We start from the raw sequence: 20,413 nt of genomic DNA, 5'->3' as shown, positions 1-20,413 counted from the left end.
TTTCTAAAAGGGCACCGCGGTGGTTTTCACGTGTCTCGTCTTGATTTTATCTGGGTTGGTTTCTATATAACTACACCTTTCTACAAATAAAAAATCAGTTGTTAGAAAGCGCTTGTGTCGTCTCCTGTTCCTTTTAGTCCTGTGCTTTCGCTCTGCTTTAAGATGAACACAGAGATTTATGGAGAGAAAAAAGATAGGTGTAATGCCTAAAGGCAGGAAGAGAGTAGAGTGAGTCAGTGCGCACACGCCAGTTACGAATATGCTATTCGATATCAAAAAGAAATGGGCACGGCCAGAACACGTAATGCGAAGGCAAGGTAGCCGGAGTACAGGCAGGATTCTAAGCGATATAAGGCAAGCATGGCAGAGGGTAGCAGAATGTTAGGTAGGTGGAGGATGTTGTCATGTTTGCAGGGACTATGAGGATGCAGCTGGCACAGAGCCGGGCTTAATTGGACGGGCACCGGAGAAGCCTACGCGAAGAAGGACCGTATATGTTAACATGGGATGTTGACCTCAGGCGAACATATTTTAACTTGTGCAATTTCAATCAGCGCAGATCTCGTGCGGTGTCATTTCCGTTACACTGCAGTTACAAGCGGCGGTTGGCACAATTCGATGCATGAGATAAACTGAGTGTTACGGGAGACAGCTCACTCCTTTTTCTGCCGGTGACAGTTCATGTATTAGGTTGCAACAGCTGTTTTTTTGCGAGTGCCTAAGCACTTGAGCTATGCACCGGACTGAAGACCGGCTGAGAAAGGGACGATGAGAAGGAAAGTGAGGGGGGGGGGGGGGGGGGGGGGAGGGCCTCCAGCTGCCGCTAGGATAACAACAGCGCAGTAGGCGCTGCCGCTAATTGCTGCGCAGAGCCAGTGTATACGTTGCTTTTAGAAGTGGACTGTTAGCGAGGGAGGCAGGCATGGCGCCCGTGGTGCTTGGATATTGGGACATTCGAGGTGTGGGCCAACCGATCCGTTACCTCCTCGCTTACGTCGGTGTCGACTACGAAGACAAGAGGTGCGAGTCTTTTCCGTAACCGTCCCATTTCTCCCTTGGCCTTTCTTTTGCTGACATCTCGTTCCGCGCCCCTCAAAAGCACGGGTTGCGGCTGCGTATAATTTTGTAGTCTCAATAGTGCAACCCCGTGATTTCGGTTACGCAGCTCTACCAAGTGGCAAATGCAAAAAGTTTACGCGTTACCGAATACAGCTCGTGCGGTACAAAGTGCGCCGCCGTTGCGTAACCCAAAATTGAAGGAAACTTGTCGGAAAAGGTGCGCACGTGAATAATTACCAAAACTGTGATGCAACCGTTCTTTTCGCAGCGTTCCGGGTAGTACCATATTACTTAACTTCCCATTTAGCCTTCATCTGCTAGTGCGGCTGGAGGCCATTTTGCGGCAGAGATTCAAACTGACGACATATGTACATCTCCAATTGATTTCAGCTCATTGTATGTGTAGGCGTCCACCGAGAAGTGAGGTCGATACTGCGTCTTTATTTTTTCCCGCAACTAAAGCGAACAAATACGTTTAACAGTTTGCCAAGCTCTTTGCCAGTCGCTCAGTGCCGAAAATTCGCTGCATAAAGGCGCTCACGTCTACACCTATAGAGAGGCTTAAGCGTCGTCCTAAACTTTTATGAAACGAGATATGACCGTAAGCAAGAAAGTAGTGCGAATATCTTTCCGCAATATTTTATCAGTCCTTTTAATGCGAAGCATTTCTTGGTTCATGAGTGGGGTGGACAGAAATTGCGGACAGAGCGCGTCCGCGCGAGCCGTCAGTAGAGAACAAAAGACATTGCTGCGACTGGGTTTCGAATCTGCGCTTGAACGAACAGACCTGGCTCAGGTATGAGATCACAGCACTATCGCTGCTTTTTAAAATCTTTATTGCCTTCAAGGCGAGGTAATGCAATATAACAAACACACTACAAAACAAAAACTGTTCACCATTAAACAATGCAGTTCAGTACAATGTAGTATAATACACATTTATTTGATAAAACTGCAGATCTCTTAGCCTTCAGTGAAGGCTCTAGTTGCTTCATTTGTTTTAGTTTTCTAAACAGGGCTGCTGTTTCTTCGCTACAGTCTTTCTCCATAATCACGTCGATGATTCCGCAACGCTCGCCACAAAATAATCATCACAGATCGGATTCCGGGGCCGGAATAGATGAAAACCATTGCATTATTGCGGAAAGCCGAGCAGGAATATCGTATCGTAAGTGATCACTGCGTCCGCAATAGGCAAAAATCTAATACCGTGCGATGTTACCGGGAGATCTTATTGTGCGTTGCAGCATATCCAAGAAGAATTCTGCAATGCTGCAGCGGATGAAGGCATGCTCAATGTTCTCTCCTTATAAAGAAAACGCTCTTCACCCCATGGACCATAAATCCCCTTTGCATTCATCCGGGGGTTTTCTGACTGGATGCCTTTGTGGAGATGAAAGAAAAAAAAATTATTTCCAGGTGTGACCCACATATTTTTCACCCTCTTTAAAATGTTTTTTCCGGACGTGGCTATAAAAGACGAACGATACAAGTGGACTCTAGAAGCTGTGTCAAGCAAGGCCTTTATAAGATATTTTCTCTTGACTGTCGACTGATACCCTTGCGAGAAATGCGTGGCTAGGAAGCGGTAAGATGCACCCATCTATAACGGAGGTAGCGCGTTGCTCCGCAACGACCGCCTTCGACTGATTGCAGAGGAAACTCCGGTAATGGATTTCAGGGCATGAAATGGGCAAAGCACTGGAGGAAAGTGTCCTTGCTAACAGATAAACATGAACCGTAGTACTACTTAAACATAAAAGTGAGACAGGGCGAGGCCACCTTCACTGATTGGACGAATGAGATGCGTTCGTTACGTTTTCTTCCAACTGCAGCCCCATATAAAGGTCGCAAATATGCGGAGGAATCACTGTATATTAGCTTTTGTACACTACAGGGCTTGCAAGATGTAAAAGGGTAGCCAAAATGCCCAGGCCACTGGTTCTGCTTCTCTTTGCTATGTTCTAGCACTTGAGGTCCCTATAGAGCGAATAATAATCTCAGGGGTTAGAATAATGCTACTTCTACCCTCCGCATATATTTCGAGCTTTAGTGCGTCGTAGCTGGCTGACCATACTAGTGGAAAGCAGACCGTGTTGCCTGTGAATTTATGAAGACCTCTGTACGTCGATTTGGCTGCCAGGAACACATTGTGCGCAGTAACACGAATATGGCAGGTCACGTTCATTCTATCGGGTAGTTCGCTCTCTCATTTCGTCGACCTTGCAGCCCCAACCCGACCTGCTTTCACGACAGCTGTGTAGTGGCACACGAAGGTATGTGCTCGGTGATGTCAATTAGTGAATATTCTCAAAACAGCTTGTGTCGTTTTCCGCTCGCAGGGCCACAAACAGTTTTATTTCAATTTAACAAACTCCCCACAAAGTTCCTGGGTAATTTTCAGGACAGACGTGACGTTCCGTATCAGGCGTAAAAAAAGCGACGCCAACTGTGCAGGCAAGCACACGTACTACATACCACACAAGTGTGGCTCCTAAAGCTCCGTATTGTATCGCTCTGCGGAAATTTCCGGCAAAGCATTTCAATGAAAATTTGAACTGCATCGATGAAAATGGGCAGCACTGACGCAGAGAGGAATGTACATTTATACTCTTCGATATCTCGCCATTTGTGACCAGGGTCGTCGTGCAATTTCTGTATACCATTCTCATGCCATTTTTATTTAAAACTAACGTGATTCAAGGAGAAAGAGGCTATCGTGTGGTATCCTGTCCAATGGCTTTGTGAGATCAATATGCAGCGTGGCCATTTGGAGCCCTTCACTGTCACAGAACTCTAGTATGTTCCTTGCCAGATGGATGTTTCAGTAAATTGTTCTGTTCTTAATGCCACATGTGGGGTGGGAATCAATTAATTTTTGATGACAGTTTGTATTCTTCATGTTGAGACTTTAATAAAGGGCGTGTAGTCAATGTTGGTTAACCTAAAGGAAGGAACGTGTGTATAGGAGGATGGTTATGACCTGCGCTCAAAAGATTTCATGTAGGCCCCATTCCAGGTAGCGGGGATGTTAGATTTAAACTTCTTAAAGGTAACGCATAGTCCGTCGGGACCAAGCACTTTTCCGGGGAATTCATTACGTCAACAGCTATTTGGAGCTCACCGACGGTGATGTCTCTTTTAAGACCTGTCAAGCTGTCTTTCAAGAGCTTCAAGGTTCAGCTGAGGCATGACCGGCCAAAAATCCCGATTTCCGAGTTTACCATGTAGTCGACGTCCAAAGAGCTGCCTGTATTGATGTTCGAAAGCGTAGCCAGTCACGCCTCCTGTAGAACTGCAACGCACTCTCACGCTGTGCACTGAACATCGTCGTCTTCAACAAGTTCCATCTTTGACACACTCTCACGCTGTGTCGTAAACGTTGTCGTTGTCTTCATCAAGTTCATACTGCAACACAACCTCGCGCTGTCCAGTGAACGCCATAGTCCTAATGAATTTGCATCAGAGCCGCTCATTTCTTTAACCTAGGTAAATAATGAACACAGATATGCAATCTGGCCGAGTGCGAGCGAGGTCCGTTAGCGTAGTGTCGTACGAATACAACACCAATACAGACTTAAGTGCACCCTTTTTCAAGTACCGACAGTACGCAAATCCTTTTGCTGTCTCCTATTGCTGTCTGCTGCTTTTTACGCACCGTTACAAAATGGTCTTGAGAAAAAACAGGCATTTAAGAAGCTGTCTGATAAGCCGGGAAGACAAAACTGGCAGTTGAGGTAGTGTAACGCTGGGAGAAGAGTTGCGCTGCTTATAACACTGAGCTCAAAGAGAGGGGAGGCCGAAATCAACCCCCATCAGCCTTATAGTTGCACACCGTCCAAGAAAAATACCTTTTTCTGCTTAGTTTGGTTTATGAGCTTGCTTATCGGGTTAACGTCGCAAAGAAGGTAGGACGAAGCTCCGGATAATTTGATCACACGCTTTTTTCACATTTCCTGATCGGCATCACAGTGAGAACGCGAAAACTGAGCTTAGTTGGTTGCTCAGATAGAATGAGTATGAAACTGGGAACGCTCGTGCAGTGCCAGCCAATCATGTGATTGTGGCTGTTCTAAACATTGGAGACACGCCCTTCCGTGTTTTCGTGCCATCTTTGTTTGATACTGATGTGGCGCGTGCCCTTTTTATTAAGTACGACAACTTTTCAAAATTATTGTTCTAAAATTGCAGGTACTCCTTTTCATGTTTTATCATAATTACGAATTGGCATCCCTTCAGCTGTAGGAACAGCCGCAGTCGTACGATATGTCCGCATCGCATCGGCTTCAGATGTTCCAATTCATTGTGTAGCTTCTATTACGACACGCATGCACCGTATTGTACAAAAGCGGTACACAAGCATGAGCTTACACCCGTGTACTTAATCGTGAATGTTTTGCACCTTTGAACAAATAATGTTTTATGCATTTCGGATGGACCACGTGGTTAAAATCGAAGCATTAAGGCAAAAAACAAAAGGCAAACGGTGTTAATGCATTTATCGCGAAGATAAATCCCACTATTCAGTGACTAGACTACGAGGACTAAAGAATTTTCAGCTCACTCTCTAAAAATGGTAATGGCAAAAATATCACAGTGGTTTATTCCTGGTTAGATCCAAGACTGAGCGGTAGCGGCATCATGCCATATGTTTTCGGATTCTACTCTTGGCGTCGGGGCATAAAGTTTAAGCTTCGTCACATCTAATTATTTGCGGTAATTAAAACCTGTAACAATTGCAGTATAATTACACAGGACATAAGCTTTCCAACAATATATTAAATGCCATTGCGTAAAGGTAGCGCTTAATTTCTATTAATTAGTGATATTTAGATAAGACCTTCGGTTAGTTCAAAGCAGTTATAATTGGGATAATATATGCAACGTATTTTACTTAATGGTGTATCGTAAAGTTGAATTTTAGTCGCTATTTGTTTATTAACTCGAATTATTTATAACAAGTAATCAGTAAACCGGAGGAGCGCAAGAAAACACGGACACAAGAACGCACTGAAAAACAGGACTAGCGCAGACTATCAAACGAAATTTTATTGAGAAACAGGCCGTATTTTATGCTCCTAATCACACGAGACTAGTAATCGGGAAACACGAAGAATAAGCACAATCATTGCCAGCATGGTAGCCATCTTATCAACCCACGAAGCTCAGAGGCAATCAGAAGTTCAGAGGCTTATACGCGCCTAAGGGAAAAATAAAAAGGTTAGAGAACCAGCAGTTCTGAGTTAAAATCATATAAAAAAAGAGAGTCCGAACATCGTAGCAAAAGCTGAGCCAAAACTACTAAACAAAAAAAGCAAAAACAAACAATAAACAGAAGCAATAAGTATGTAGGCGTTAAAAAAAAAAAAAAACGAGTTACCATCATAGCCAAAACAGAGTCGAAACATCGTAGCGAAAGCGGTCAAAACACTAAAAACATAAAAACAGCAGAAACACGAACAAGTGGAAATTGTAGGCAAAACTTGACATAACAGCTCAAAGGCAGAGTCAGGAGTGAAGGGAGTTTAAAAAAACTACAAGGAAACCGTAGGCCCACCCCAGCCTTAAAAAGAAAACTAATAATTAAATTGAACATTATAAAAGGCAATTTCTTTCTGCGACAAGCAAATTGACGGAGTGCTGACGCACCACTCTCCATCCCTATACATGAGCCAGGCTTCAACTACTTCCCCTTAATGGTGATATTTTGCACGTGCCTTTATCTCTGATTCACCGTACAGTGGTTCACATTTGAAATCACACTCTGGTCAACAATCATAATCACCGCCACATTTTTTTGCATTTCTTACAGTGGTCGGCATGATGACCGCCTGCATTGTTGTCCACACACCGCCTACGCTCTCTTATTCTGTCGTTAACACACCGGCCAGTCTCTCCGATATAGGAGCTTGCACATAGCAACGGTATCTTGCACACCACTGCAGTTGCACAAGATGTGGCTTTCAATGCATGTTTTTTTGGGCATTCTTCCAGCCTTTTGTTTTTCTTTTCTAGAATGCTGCATATGCTAGACATTTCGAATGGCACAGAGAAAAGCAAGTTCACCTTGTAGCGTTTTGCTGCTTTCTTAAGATTGTGCGAAAGCTTGTGGTAGTACGGGATTACGTGCACAGGTTGTCTTCCTTCGTCACGTTGGCGCGGATTTTTGGCTTTCAGTTTTTGTACAAGGCTGTCAGAAACACTAGAAATTACATTGACCGAATAGCCGGCTCCCCGCAGTCGTTTAACCGTGCATTGAAGCTTTTTTTTCTGACAGTACTAGCAACTTTTTGTTAAAGCTGCGCTGCACGAAGGCTGTTGGCAACCATGCTTCGCTTTACAAGCTTAGAATGGGCGCGGTTAAATAGAAATGGGGCTTACTGTGAACGCGAGTTGTGAAGCCAACATAGGTGACCCTGAGAAACACATAAGCGTAAATCTAGGTACGAATGCTCTCATTTTCTGCTACTTCCAAGTGAAAGTGAGGCCACCTGACAATGTACTGAAGTACTGAAAAGATGCAAGATGGACAGAATGTCCAGTGATCCCTACACAACTACAAGAAAGTCACCCACATACCGGAGCTCTTTTCGCACATTTGTCCTATGAAGTTCTCCCGCTATGCATTTGTCCACTGTCTCCAGGTATATTTTGCGCAGGACTGGTGCAAGGGATTACCCGAGTCATATCTCAGCCCTTTTGCACGTTGTGCTGGCCGCTGTGCTCAATAACCGTTGTTTCCAAGTAGAAGCGTAGGAGGGCGAGGAAGTTGTCGCAGTTCAGACCTGTCGAATTTTGAAAGCGAACTGCTCCCGCAGGATCGAACTTGTCCCTGATGGCCTCTAACAAAATTACACGTGTTCAAAGCGGCTGAACCTGGCGTAGAGCAAAAGTTTTGGCTGCGGGCGACCGAGCGTTGCATTGAACACAACCAGTGTTCCGTTGAACGCATAAAAGTTCACCATCGTTTCAGATGGTGGTGGTAAAGGCGTTTATTGCAACTAAATAAGGGGAGCACTCAACCACCGTTTTTAAGGGTGTAACGCGATAGCGTGGGCTACCAGCTCACATATAAAGCCCTGCTTTAACCCAGCCGTATGAACGTGCCTTAGTGGCATATAGGGGTAACATGAATATCAGAGTCCTGGCAGGCTGATTCTGACATAACCTTCTCATGTGAAACGAGGGACCCAAGTTGGCAGCTCCTGCCACGGTACCACGGTGCCATGCCGACGGCTTGAAAACCTACAGTAGTGTAGCTTTCGCTACGAAACCTGAAATCGGCGCTGAATGAAATGATCTACATCAATGGAGAATAAACAGGGTCGTGATGTCAATGTTATCAACTCTTAAACAACTTCTGAAGAGCTCCTCACTGCGAAAAGGTCGTTATTTTGTAGGCTATTTAAATGACGCTGAAGGAAGCTGCCCACTTGTAATTGCCACTTGCCCTTCTCAGTGACGATTGTTCGTAACGGGCACTCGTGTTTGTGGGTTTTTCCTGTGAGGAAGAACTTGTCGGAGCTAAGACGAGGAATAACCAGATCCGACAGCGTTCGGATTCGAACTGTTTTTTTTTATTGCGCAGCTCGCACTGAGGCGCCTAGTGCCAACCTTTTCTTTATCCAGCGCCATGTCGTGGCTTGCGATAAGAGCGCGGTGCGAGGGGCGCTCCAGGGCTCCCCCGTAGAGCGGAAGCTACGGGATCTGCCCATGCAGCGGACGAGTTGGGTGACAGTGCCGCAGAGTCGAAGCGAGAGTGAGTGGAGGGGTCACGGTTAGAGGAGTGGTAATATAGGTAGGTTTCCGCCTGTCAGCAAACACATCTTGACGACCGCGTTGATGTTCAGATTGAATGTCTTCGTCGCACGCTGGAGCACGCGGAACAGTCCGTCGTAGATTGGTGTTAGGAGGGACGAACGTGGTCACGGCGACCGAAATCATGGCTGCAGGAGTCCATATCCTGGCTCACAAACTCATTGAGGATGACGATTAGCAAGGATGACCGGAGTGATGTGTCGGATGTGTTCTGGAGGTCCCGGAGGTAGGGTGAAGCATCATGGATTGATGGTGGTGAAAGCGTTTATTAAAAAGAGAGAGTTACATGGAGGTTGCTCTGGGGTCAGGCTTAGTGCCCTTCCCCTCACAAACACTAGGTGGAGTCCCTAGTTGGGGACACAAGTGTCTTCCGCTGCCGCCATTGCTCGTTCGACCAACGCCTTTTGGGCTTTCAGGTACGAGCAGGCGAGTAGGGTCGCCTCCCAGTCCTCCCGGGTGGGGTTTGGGTTAGGTGTTAAGGCAAGGTTGGAGGGGCACGCCGAAATCATGTGGAAGAGGTCCGAGGACATTTCCCCACACTGCGGGCACTTCCCGGAGAAGGCATTGTTAAAGTGTTTAAGTGACGCTGGGCACACCGTGGTGTTCTAAGGAGGCGAAGAAACACGCATTCCACCGCTCTCGTTAACCCTTCACACGGGTGGGGGTAAAAATTGGGTCTGTTTTGGTACAGCCGAGTAATTTGCCTGAAAGTGCAGCCTGGTGTGAATTCTTCTGAGGAGGAGGGGGACGAGGCTACCTTGTTAGAAAGCCCTGAGTGGGCCGAATCCCAGACTATGAAGCGGCGGGATGGACTTCCTACGTACGAGCTGTTTTTCAGTAGTCGATAACCCAGGTTCGAGCTGTTTTTAGTTCATCATGGAGGAGCGAAGAGAACGAAGGAGAGAAAAAATTATCCAGGAAGTCGCAGAGGAACGCCATAGACCAGCTCAGCAGAAGGGCAGCTAAGATCAGTCTTTAGTGTTGAGCTGATTCCCTGTAGGACGAGGGGAAGATGGTCGGACCAACGTTTCCTCGGTTGATAAGTGGCAAGGGCAGCCTTAAGTTGGCGATGAAGACTTTTCATCATGCCTTTTGCCGAAGTATAGTAGGCGGTCGTATGATTGTGACGGACACCTAGGATGTTGGCAAGGGCGGTGGACAGGGCCGACTGAAACTGGCGGCCGCTGTCGGAGGTGACGATAGACGGGCAGCCGAAACGAGACACTCAGATGGCCATGAAGGCCGTAGAAACTGTCTCCACCGTAGTGTCAGAAATGGGTATAACCTCGGGCCTGCGGGTAAACCGATCCACACATGTGGGCAGGTACGAGGCCCCCGTTATGACGGAAGAGGTCTAACAATGTCTTTACGGACGTGGGAGAACCTCGCATCGGAAGGCCGAAAAGGAGAGGCAGGCGTGACGGTATGCCGTTGAACGTTCACGCGCTGACATTGAAGGAAAGTTCGTGCCCAGCGACGATTCATGCTCGGCCAAAGGAAGCGCCATGTAACAAGCTTCTATGTGGCACGAATACTAGGGTGGCTCGTGTGGTGAAATGTGTCAAATATGGCGCGACGGAAAGCCAAATGTACATAGGGGCGCGGAATACCAATGGATGCCTCGCACGTGATCAACGTGGTACAGACATTCAGCGAAGGACAGGGATGTGGATGAGGAACGAATGCGATGCAACTGTGGGTCGTTGCGCTGTGTGACTGCTAATTTCGCCATGTCCACTGGTGAGTCGAACGTCATGGCACCTACACGGGAAAGTGCATCAGCAGCAGAATTTTCCGCTCCAAGGGCATGACGGAGATTCTTGTGTCTTGGAGGAAGCACGCCACGGCGGCCAAACAGTAACCGAGAGAGAGGTTTATTGTGATCCGGCCGAGCGTCCCGCTGGCCATCGACTGCCTGCGGCATACACAGTGCAGTGCGCTTTTATCGATATACAATGAGATGACAAGGGGGCGGCACCCCAACGCCGACACGTGTCCATGAGCTGGCTGTTTTCTTATCAGTCAAACACTACATTACACCCTACGTGAACAATGCTATCATTACAGGATTTTACAGGTGCTACAAAGAAACAACTTTCCCCATGTTTTATACAAACGTAATTGAAACAGTTCAACTATTGAACACTACCGTAAATTTTACTGACGCCTCAGGGCTGAGAAGTGTACAGATCCGGGGACGTCTCTGCCTTGTGGGATAACGAGGCCCCGTGGCGGCTTCGTGGTCGCTTTCTTTAGCAGAATGCCCCGCCTCGTGATTGCAGTCTTCGGGACGGCTCTGTCGAGAGTCCTCGCCTTGTGGCAAGCTTCCCTGGGTCGTCCCGGTCTTCTACACTCGATCGTGCTGGCTGCTTGTGTGGTGCGCGGACCTGCAGCCGAAGTCTGTGATTGAAAATTCTGCCATGGTTGCCAGGTGTCAGATGCGCCACTGTAGCCATGGTCGTCCGACACTGTGCTAGGGTCAGCCTCCCTTATGCAGATATAATCTTGATGCCTCTTCCATTCCATGGCTCCACCTGGCGTCTTCACCTGTACCACATAAGACACTGGTCCCGAGCGGGACGTCACCACAGCCTTTAACCAGCTTGGGCCTTCTCTAGAGTTTCTGACGAATACTTTGTCACCCTCTGTGAAGGTTCTCCGAATTTCCCTTCGCCTACGCGCATGTTGGAACTGCTTTTGCTCGACAACTGAACGAGCGTTAGGCTTCAGTAAATCGAGCCGAGTTCGAAGGGGTCGCCCTAAAAAAAGCGAATCAGGAGATTGCTTAGTGGTTGCGTGTGGAGTGTTCCTGTACACTAGGAGGAAACGCCAATCTCTGTTCAATGGATCGGCATTTTCAAATCTTTGCGGAGGGCTTCTTTCATTGTGCGCAGAAATCTTTCAGCCAGACCGTTAGTGGATGGATGGTATCGCGCTGAACGAACATGCTTTATTCCATTCACATTGAGGAATAACTGAAATTCTTCGCTGCAAAACTGCGGTCCGTTATCGAATACGATGACTTCTGTTAACCCAAAACGGCTGAAGAGGTCACGAAGCTTACCGATAGTAGCTTCTGCCGAAGTAGAGGGCATGAAGAAAACCTCTGGCCACTTTAAATGGGCATCTACCACCAAACAAATTGCGTTGATGAAACGGACCACCAAAGTCGAGGTGGAGCCGGGCCCACGGCCTTGTAGGCCAAGCTCACGGTTGATGGGGAGCTTGGGTATGCAGCGCTCGTTGCTGCTGGCACGCTGCACACGTTCGGACGGTGCTCTCCAGGTCGGCGTCAATTCCTGGCCACCAGACGTAGCTTCTGGCAACATCCTTCATTCGCACCACGCCTGGATGCCACTCGTGTAGTTCGTCCAGGATGGCTTTCTGTGACGAGTGAGGAATCGCAATGAGCATACCCCAGAATAAGCATCCGCGGTTCACTGACAGCTCCATATTTTTCAGAACAAAGAATTTTATGTCTTCATCTGTCTCCGGCGCGTGATTCCGTTCTCTCAACGGTAGGGTCACCCATTTCTCCTCTGCTTTGGAACATTTTAATTTTTGACCTCTTGAATATTCCTGTCTCCTCACCTATTCATATTCAGGCATATGCAGATGATACTATTATCATTGTTCCAGGTAAGAATAGTAGAGAGTTATTTACAAGAGGATCAGAAGTTTTGACTTTAGTCCAAAACTGGTGTAGCACGTATCGGGTTAAATTAAACCCACAAAAATGTTCTTACGTTTTATTTTTTAATGGAGTTCCCGCGTTACACAAACGTAAGCCAACAATCCGTCTAAGCTCTTACAGTCTCAAGTATGAACCCTCTATTAAATTATTAGGCGTTGTTTTTGACTCTTATCTAGCCTTCATCCTTCATGTTAATCACTTACAAACTAAAGTTCTTGCTTCTACCACTAAACTTTTGAATTGGTTTCACGCACATTTCCGTGTATCCCCTCATCATTTGCGTCAAATTTATCACAAGGTTATCCTTCCTACTATTATCTATGCAGCTCCAGCGTGGTGGTTTCATAGCCCCCTCTCTAGACTAAAGGATCGCGTCTTATCACTTCAAAGAATTCCCCTTCTTGCTATTACGGGTGGCTACGCTACTACCCGTACCACAGCCTTACATGTTCTTGCCAATGCACTTCCGTTGCCGATTTATCGCGACCAGTTATGCGCCGAGTTTATGATTTTCACACTACGGCAATCTGTAGAATATGGCAACACGTTTTATAATCCATCTGCAATTGAGTCTTCGTTTAACCCCTGGAATGATCATCCCTCATTAAAATTTAAATTTCCTTTTTTTTTTCAACTTACTTATCAGGAAGACCTCTGGTATTCTAGTCAACATACCTTGCATATTTATTCCGATGGTTCTTTCACTCATCACTCTGCTGGTGCGGCATTTGTTGTACTTAGCTCAAAACAAGATATTTTATACGTCCACCGTCTTACTCTGGAACAACCATCTAGTGCATACGCCGCTGAGCTTGTAGCGTTTCATTCTGCCGTTGAATATGCTATTAATCAGCCTCCCTCTATGCCTATTCATTTCTACACTGACTCTCTATCTCTTCTTTCTGCCCTATCTTCAGTTACTTCGTTTAATCCAAAAATAATTGCTATTAAGAAAGATCTTTGTCGTTTGTCTTCTTAGGCTTCATTTTTTTCTGTTTCATATCCGGGGCCACTCTGGTATTTATGGAAATGAATTAGCAGATTTGGCTGCTGGAAGTGCCGGCCAGTACGGCCAGGTATATGCGTCTACTCTGTCGTGACGCTGCGTACGTTCACGTTTACATCATTCATCACTTGTTTCATGGAGCATTTATTGGCGAGAAAATAATGGAGGCACAGAATTATTCAATTGGATCTCAGATACTCTCAGTATTCCTATCATTTGTCCACCACGAAAACCTCTCATAACTTTAATTACTGGGCATGGTAGATTCCCTTTTTATTTTAAAAAACTTGGCCTATCATCATCTTCTCTTTGTTCATGCGGGCTATTATGTGAAGACGTCCATCACTATTTCCAAGATTGCTCCATTACAGCTCCTTTTATTTCTCGTTTAAAGACTCTGTGTTCGTCGGAAATTACACCGCGTAATTACCCCTCTCTTCTCAGAAATCCCGCTGCTTGTGCAGTGCTGATCCAAATGGTTCCTCAAATAAGCAACACTATTCCCAATTAAACACGCTGATTTTATACCTCCCCCCTTACCCACTCCCCCCCCCCCCCCCTCCTCTTTTTTTTTGTTCTGAGGTTTTTTCAACATTCTTCGCTATCTTAGGAATACTCTGTTCATGTTAATAGTTTTGTTTGTAATTTACATTACACCCTCAATTTTGTTCTTCTATTTATAATTTGAATAATTAAGAACTCTTTTGTTGGAAAATGCAGTTCATGCATATACGTTTGGTGTTTGTTCTAAGGTTGTTTGTCTTCTGTTCTTTTTATCTGTATCCATCCTTCGGTTCCTAGCAGAATGTGTTCTGCAACTTCTCTGTTTGCGTCGTCTGGCAAGCTGACTGGACATTATCCACGACGTGGCTGGCATATTTGCTGCAGCCTATTTTCTGCTTCTGTTGTTCACCAGCCCCAGCGGAGACCCGTTGATCCTGTGCTTGAGCCCGACTGTGGGAGGGGCGAGGGTCTCACCGGAGCGTCCTGAAGACCCCCTACCACGCTCTGCTCAGGGGAGGGCTCCGTGCTCCTTTGTTGAGCATGAGTGCTTTGGGCATGCCCGCTATGCTCGCCTTTAGGTGCAACACTATGGCGTGGAGCTTTCAGTCACTTATGCCGAACGGCTATGCTCTTATGAGGCACTGTGTTCACTTGCCTGAGCAATACATGAATACGTTGTGGAGGTCTGAGTCACTCCCGCCTGACGGATTTGCCTTATTGCGGCAGAGTCATACCGAAACCACGAACCTTTCTTCACCAAGGCTTGAGCCCAAGAGATCGACAAAGGCTCTTAATGGGCATGCCCTTTACAGCGCATCTGCTGTCTTCCTCTTTCTTATGCAGCACTGGACTATTTTTTGATATCAGCTGTATTGCATAACATTTTTCTTCTGTCTTTTTCTTTTCTGTTTTCTTTTCCTTTTAAATCTGTCATTTGGTATTTACTAATGTAATTACTATTACTTTTATTTTCTCTGTTCACCTCTTTGTGGCCAATTTTTATGTATACATTAATCCGCATTTTCCATTTTCATGTTACCTTAATTATTTTCCATAGACCGGTATATTATATTTTCAGATTTGAGAATTCAGTTTTTTTTTTCTTTTTTTTTTGTGTGTACGTAATGTACAGCTTTCTCCCAACCGATTCGGACAGAATTTATTCTATAATTTTATAGTAATGGACGTCTTCTCAAGCTGTCAAGGATTTTATGCGTGCTGTTTTGTGTTTCTTTGGGCCTCCATTAGTTTCGTATTCGCGACGTTTTTCAATACTATTTTTTCTCATTTCATTGCAGACTTTGGTAACCGCTTTATATACATATATTTATTTTTTCTAGGCTGAAGTGTGTTTGGAATATTCACTTTAAAGTTATATTTTTTTGCGAATTGGCTAATCCTTAATGCACAATTTTTATTTTTCTGTTCTCTCTTCTTTTGCAGTTTCTGGCTACCCACGGACATTTTCTTCTCTGCTTCCTTCTTTCCTGGACTTCTTTGTCTTTTTGTGCTTTTCTTTCGCTTTTTCATTCTTTCTTTATCCTTTTTCCATTTCATATATCTATCTATTGTAACTAGGCAGTTGTGATCCTTGTTTCCTTTTGTATCTTTAATGTACATTTTTTACATTTTTATGTCCATGTTTTTTTTTCCATCTAAATTACTTTTTTAAATTTTGGGCTTTTAGCTCCTTTTCTTTTATCTTAAATTGGATTAAGCCTTGCAAAACTTTGCTGGTCCGGGCTCCCTCTCTCTTTCTTTTACATTTTTTTCCTCTTATTCTGAGAGGAATAATAAAAGGTAAAAGGTAGGGTACTCTGAGCAACGTAACCTGGCGACAGATAGCGGAGATATTGTGAAAATGAATAAGAGCGCATTCAAAGCTCTGCCGTACTTGCAGCTTTAGTGGCGCAACGGACTGGTACTACTTAATGAGCACCGAGCGATTAAAACGTGTTCGAATCCTGTAAGTGCAACTTTATTTTCTAATTTTTTATTAAAATTGCAGCGTTAAATTAGGATACTGAGATCTCGCCTGGGGTGTTCCCCTTTAGGTTGCATTATGTGATGTTTAATTCGTAATAGCCGCAAAACCAGCCGTGAAGAGAGCCGCGAAGTGAAGAAATGACAACGGTATACACTATTCAATTACATTCGCCGTAATCATAGGTTGTGTTCAGAGACACCTGCCCATCCGCCGTCAGCTATGGGAACAAAGCAGGAACGAGTGCGCGGAACGAGTACAATAGAAAACGCCCACACTTGTCAGCTGGAACAACTGTGGGAGCTCAGCTGTATTTTTGGACGAAGTGAACAAGTAAAAGGATGTTATCAACAAATATCTCTTCATAATGTAAACAGCGCAAGCTACAAAGGGGAAAAAAAAGAAGAAAGGACACGTGACGAGCGCTGACTCGCAACTAAAGGTTTATTGGTTGAAAACCCTTCCTGTATAAAGGAACAATCAGAGGCAAAAGCACAAAAATCACGAAAACACAATACTAAAAACCTCACAGATATGCTCGTAGCACCGTCAATTACTCCCGAGAAAAGCAATCTCCCTATCGCAAATGAAAACAGTTGGTTTACTGACTCAATTCTTCTCGTCCTTTGCGACACGGAATACCTCGACACCTTGTCGTTTCGTCTGATCTTTGTGCGCGTGCAGTACACGAGTGTGATGAAACAATGCAGTGAATTGTTTTTTCCATTTTTCATCTTTTTACATTCCAGACAATGCTTACCAGATGTTAAAGGTCATTTCCATTGCTTAATCTATTCCTGTATTCTTGTAGGCGCTTGTTAAGGCATCGCCCGGTCGGACCAATGTAACGGGCTCCGCAGGAAAGAGGAACACTATACACCTGTTTGACAGGCTTCAATCTTATCCTTGTGCCCATAACCACATCTTCCTTCATTTCTTTCTTTCTTTCTTTCTTTCTTTCTTTCTTTCTTTCTTTCTTTCTTTCTTTCTTTCTTTCTTTCTTTAATAGTAGGGAATATTTTTGCAGCTTGACGGGGCTGGAGGAAACACAACAACATTATATCTGCTTCCTACGTGCTTTATTCCATGCTAGACGCGATGTTCTTTCTTTGTCAAAAGTGTACAGCTCAGGTTCTTCTGAGCCACTTCATGCGGCTTATATGCATTTTCAGAGTTTGTTCTCGGTGGCAAGAAGATTTTTGTTTTAGACTCTCCAATGGAAGGACCTCCACTAATGCTAAATCAGCGTCACTACATGGCTCAGAAACAAACCCCCGGACTCTACATCTTTGATAAAGGCTGTACATATGATGATGATGTCCTCTGCCAAAATGGCACATACCCAGGGCGTGGGATTGGCCAGGGTACATTGCAGATGGTGACAAGGAGCAGAGTTATGACCGCTAAACTAGTACTTGAACAAAAATAAAAGAAAAAGAAGCAATAAAGTCTCACCTAGGATAGGATTATGCCTGATGAAGCTATATAATCATGAACAGAATCGCACACTGGCTTCAAAGCATATCTATTGACGCTTGCCCCGAAGGATACGAGAACCGGAATGGTTAGATGAAGCCCTAGTCTAGCAAGGGGAGTCGCTAAGTAAATTTTGCGGAGAGATGGGAACCGTCGGCAGAAGAGGAAAACATTTTAGGGGGTGCTTTGCATCACTAAACTGCTACAAGGCGAAAGCCTCTATCGTGCCTGCGGCCTGTAGCCCTCAACTACGGCCATTATTTCTCTTTTTTAACTTCCACCTTCGTGATGACGCGATAGCGTAAGCTACCAGCCAGCATATAAAGCTACCCTTTAACCGAGCTGTATGAACGTGCCTGCGTTGCTTAGGGATAACGGGAATGCAAGGGTCTTGACAGGGTAATTCTGATATCACCCTCCCGTATAAAAGGAGCGACCCGAGTTGGCAGCTCCTGCCAACCGCAGTGTCAGGAGCCCTACGTTCAGTTAGTGCTAGGCCATGTCAGCTGCCCGCTACCGCCTCCCACGTAACGAAAGCGTTATGGACGGACAGACGGACGGCCACAATACGCGAGCATAAGCCATTAAAGGTTATCGCCTTAAAATGGTCTACGGATTCAATATCTCCACAGAACTCGCAGAGGTTGGTCAATGATAGACCCGAACGACATAAATACAGATTTATTTGCGGTAATCTGTAGCGCAAGAGACCCATGCACCCCTCACATTGCCTGGAACTGCATATAAGCACACGCCAAGGCAATTTCAGGTGTTAGTAGTGCGCTTCAGCAAGGAGAGGCTTATGACTCATATAATGGAGACATTGGAAACGTTGAAAACGTGCTATAGTTGAGGAGAAGGTATTTGGTACGTACGGGACAATAGGTCCAGCAAGGGCGGACTTTTTGTAAAAATCTGCCCTCTCATTAGATGTAATGCCACAATGGCCATGGACCCAATGATAGCGTACTTCTGTAATATGAGGAAAAATAAACCCATAAAGGGAACGGCAAAGCAGTGTATGCCTCGAATTTTCGAGCGCTGTCAAGACGGAAAGACTTCCAGAAAGCAAAATAACTTTAGAGATATTACAAGGAATTTTTATTAAGGCGAACTCCAATGACCACTACCTCAGCTAAAAAAATAGGCGTATAGTCAGGGACCCGAAATGAATAACTCCAGTCAAGAGCACGGAAGTACACGCCAATAGCTGCTTTTTCATTTTGCTGGAAGGCATCTGTAAAAATAACAATATGGCTTGGAAAATTGTCTGGATACTCTTCTATAAGGCCATTTAATACATTGGCAGGCAAATTCTTAGCATTACCTGGGAGGGTGTCGTCAAATGAGAATACAGTATCAGGCTGCCGGTGGTTACTTGTACTAAATAATTTATTTATACAAAACCTCTCCTGAAACCAGCATAATTTCTGCTAGGTAGCATGGTGCAAGCAGTATAACAGTGTACTAAGACGCAGACGAAAAGCATGGATGCCGTATGCGACAACTTTTCGAAGCAAGGAGCAATATAGAAAGACTGGACTGCGCATTTGCTTTATGCGCCTGGCGGCGTTTTTGAATGTGTAAGAAAGCTACACTATTCCCAGCATGCGGCCTTTTGTAGCAGTACAGACAAGTTGCGAAACTTCCCAAAGTGCCCATAAATTCATAAATGGCGGTTTTCACTGGTCAAAATTCGGGCGTATAAGGATAGTGCGGCGCCCGCGTTTATTAAAGTAAACTGTGTCCAAATCGTACATTCTCACATTGTTAATAAATGCCCAACCAAGCGACAAAAGAAATCAGCTCGAGAAGTGTATTAGTAGATATTCCCAGGCTTACGAGTCGTAGAGATAAGAGAGAAAGTAAAAAAATAAACGAAGCGATTTTCAGCCGACATTACGCCAATAGCAGGAAGCTTTTTTGGCCTCTTCTAGATGTCGGTACAATTCATAAGCACCCGAAAAATGCATGCTGCAGGTAGTCAGTTTTGATGCGGAGTTTCGGAACTGATATGCTGCCGTGCGTACTACAATTGCAGGGACCAATGCTGTAGTATTTAACGGCACTTTTGTTGAAACAGCGTTGCCAAGCTTGCGCTTTTCCCGCTATAATAATGTTTTTTTAAAGGGGAAAATTTATTGGGCGAAGCGAGAGTTTGAGTGGTTTTTCGGTCCTGTTCGACTTTTGTTCGGCGGTTTTGGTGGTTCTAGAATTTTTATTTGAAAATTTATGTTCCTTAAAATTATACTTTTTTCTGCAAGAAAATCTTGCTGTGAACGCATGATGTCACCGGGATATCATGGTGGTGAATATGGGAACAAAAGCAGTACGCCCTAGATCAATTTATTTATGTGGCCGCGTTGAATACAGTTGCTGACTTTGCTGTCACCGGGAATGCAGTCCGTTTGACTGGAGTCTAAGTACGTGCGGGGAATTAAAGGGACACTGCAGCACTTTTTGCAAAAGTTGGGCTTTCAGCAGAAAGACAGTTTTTCATGCTGCGAACTCGAATAGCAGATTAAAATTAGGCAGGAGAAAGCAGAAATAGCCTTTTTTTCAGCAGAAATACGCAGCCCGCGCGACGGGGTTCACCGCGGATCGCGCCGCCGCCCGTGATTAGCCAAGACGTCACGTGACGACATTCTGAGGACCGGGAAAGCTGCCGATGCAGCTACTTCGCTGCGCTGGGTTGATCGCAGCTCTCTGCGGCTTTGTGAATGTCATTATGACATGCCATTTCCACACGAATGACCATCGGGATTTTTACCGCATGTATCCTTACAAGATACGTCCACAAACGATGCAACACTTCCGTTGTGGGGAGCGTAGATTTGGCAGAAAAACTTGTTTTGATTACAGTGAGGCATTT

At 45.2% G+C, this 20,413-nt stretch overlaps 1 protein-coding gene across 1 annotated transcript in view; it reads left to right on the top strand.

Moving 5' to 3' along the window:
- Positions 1–922: 922 nt before the first annotated feature.
- LOC146209289 (glutathione S-transferase Mu 2-like) overlaps positions 923–20,413 on the top strand; it is a 34,444-nt gene continuing 14,953 nt past the window's right edge. Inside the window, exon 1 of the mRNA XM_084587380.1 lies at positions 923–1,020. Coding sequence (XP_084443506.1) covers positions 923–1,020 — 98 coding nt within the window. The remainder of the gene's footprint in view (positions 1,021–20,413) is intronic.

Source organism: Amblyomma maculatum, chromosome 1, assembly GCF_055883805.1.
Source record: "Amblyomma maculatum isolate TAMU_Amacu chromosome 1, ASM5588380v1, whole genome shotgun sequence".
Lineage (NCBI taxonomy): Eukaryota > Metazoa > Arthropoda > Arachnida > Ixodida > Ixodidae > Amblyomma > Amblyomma maculatum.
Note: the sequence above shows the minus strand (reverse complement) of the source record. Positions and strands in the feature narration are given on the sequence as shown.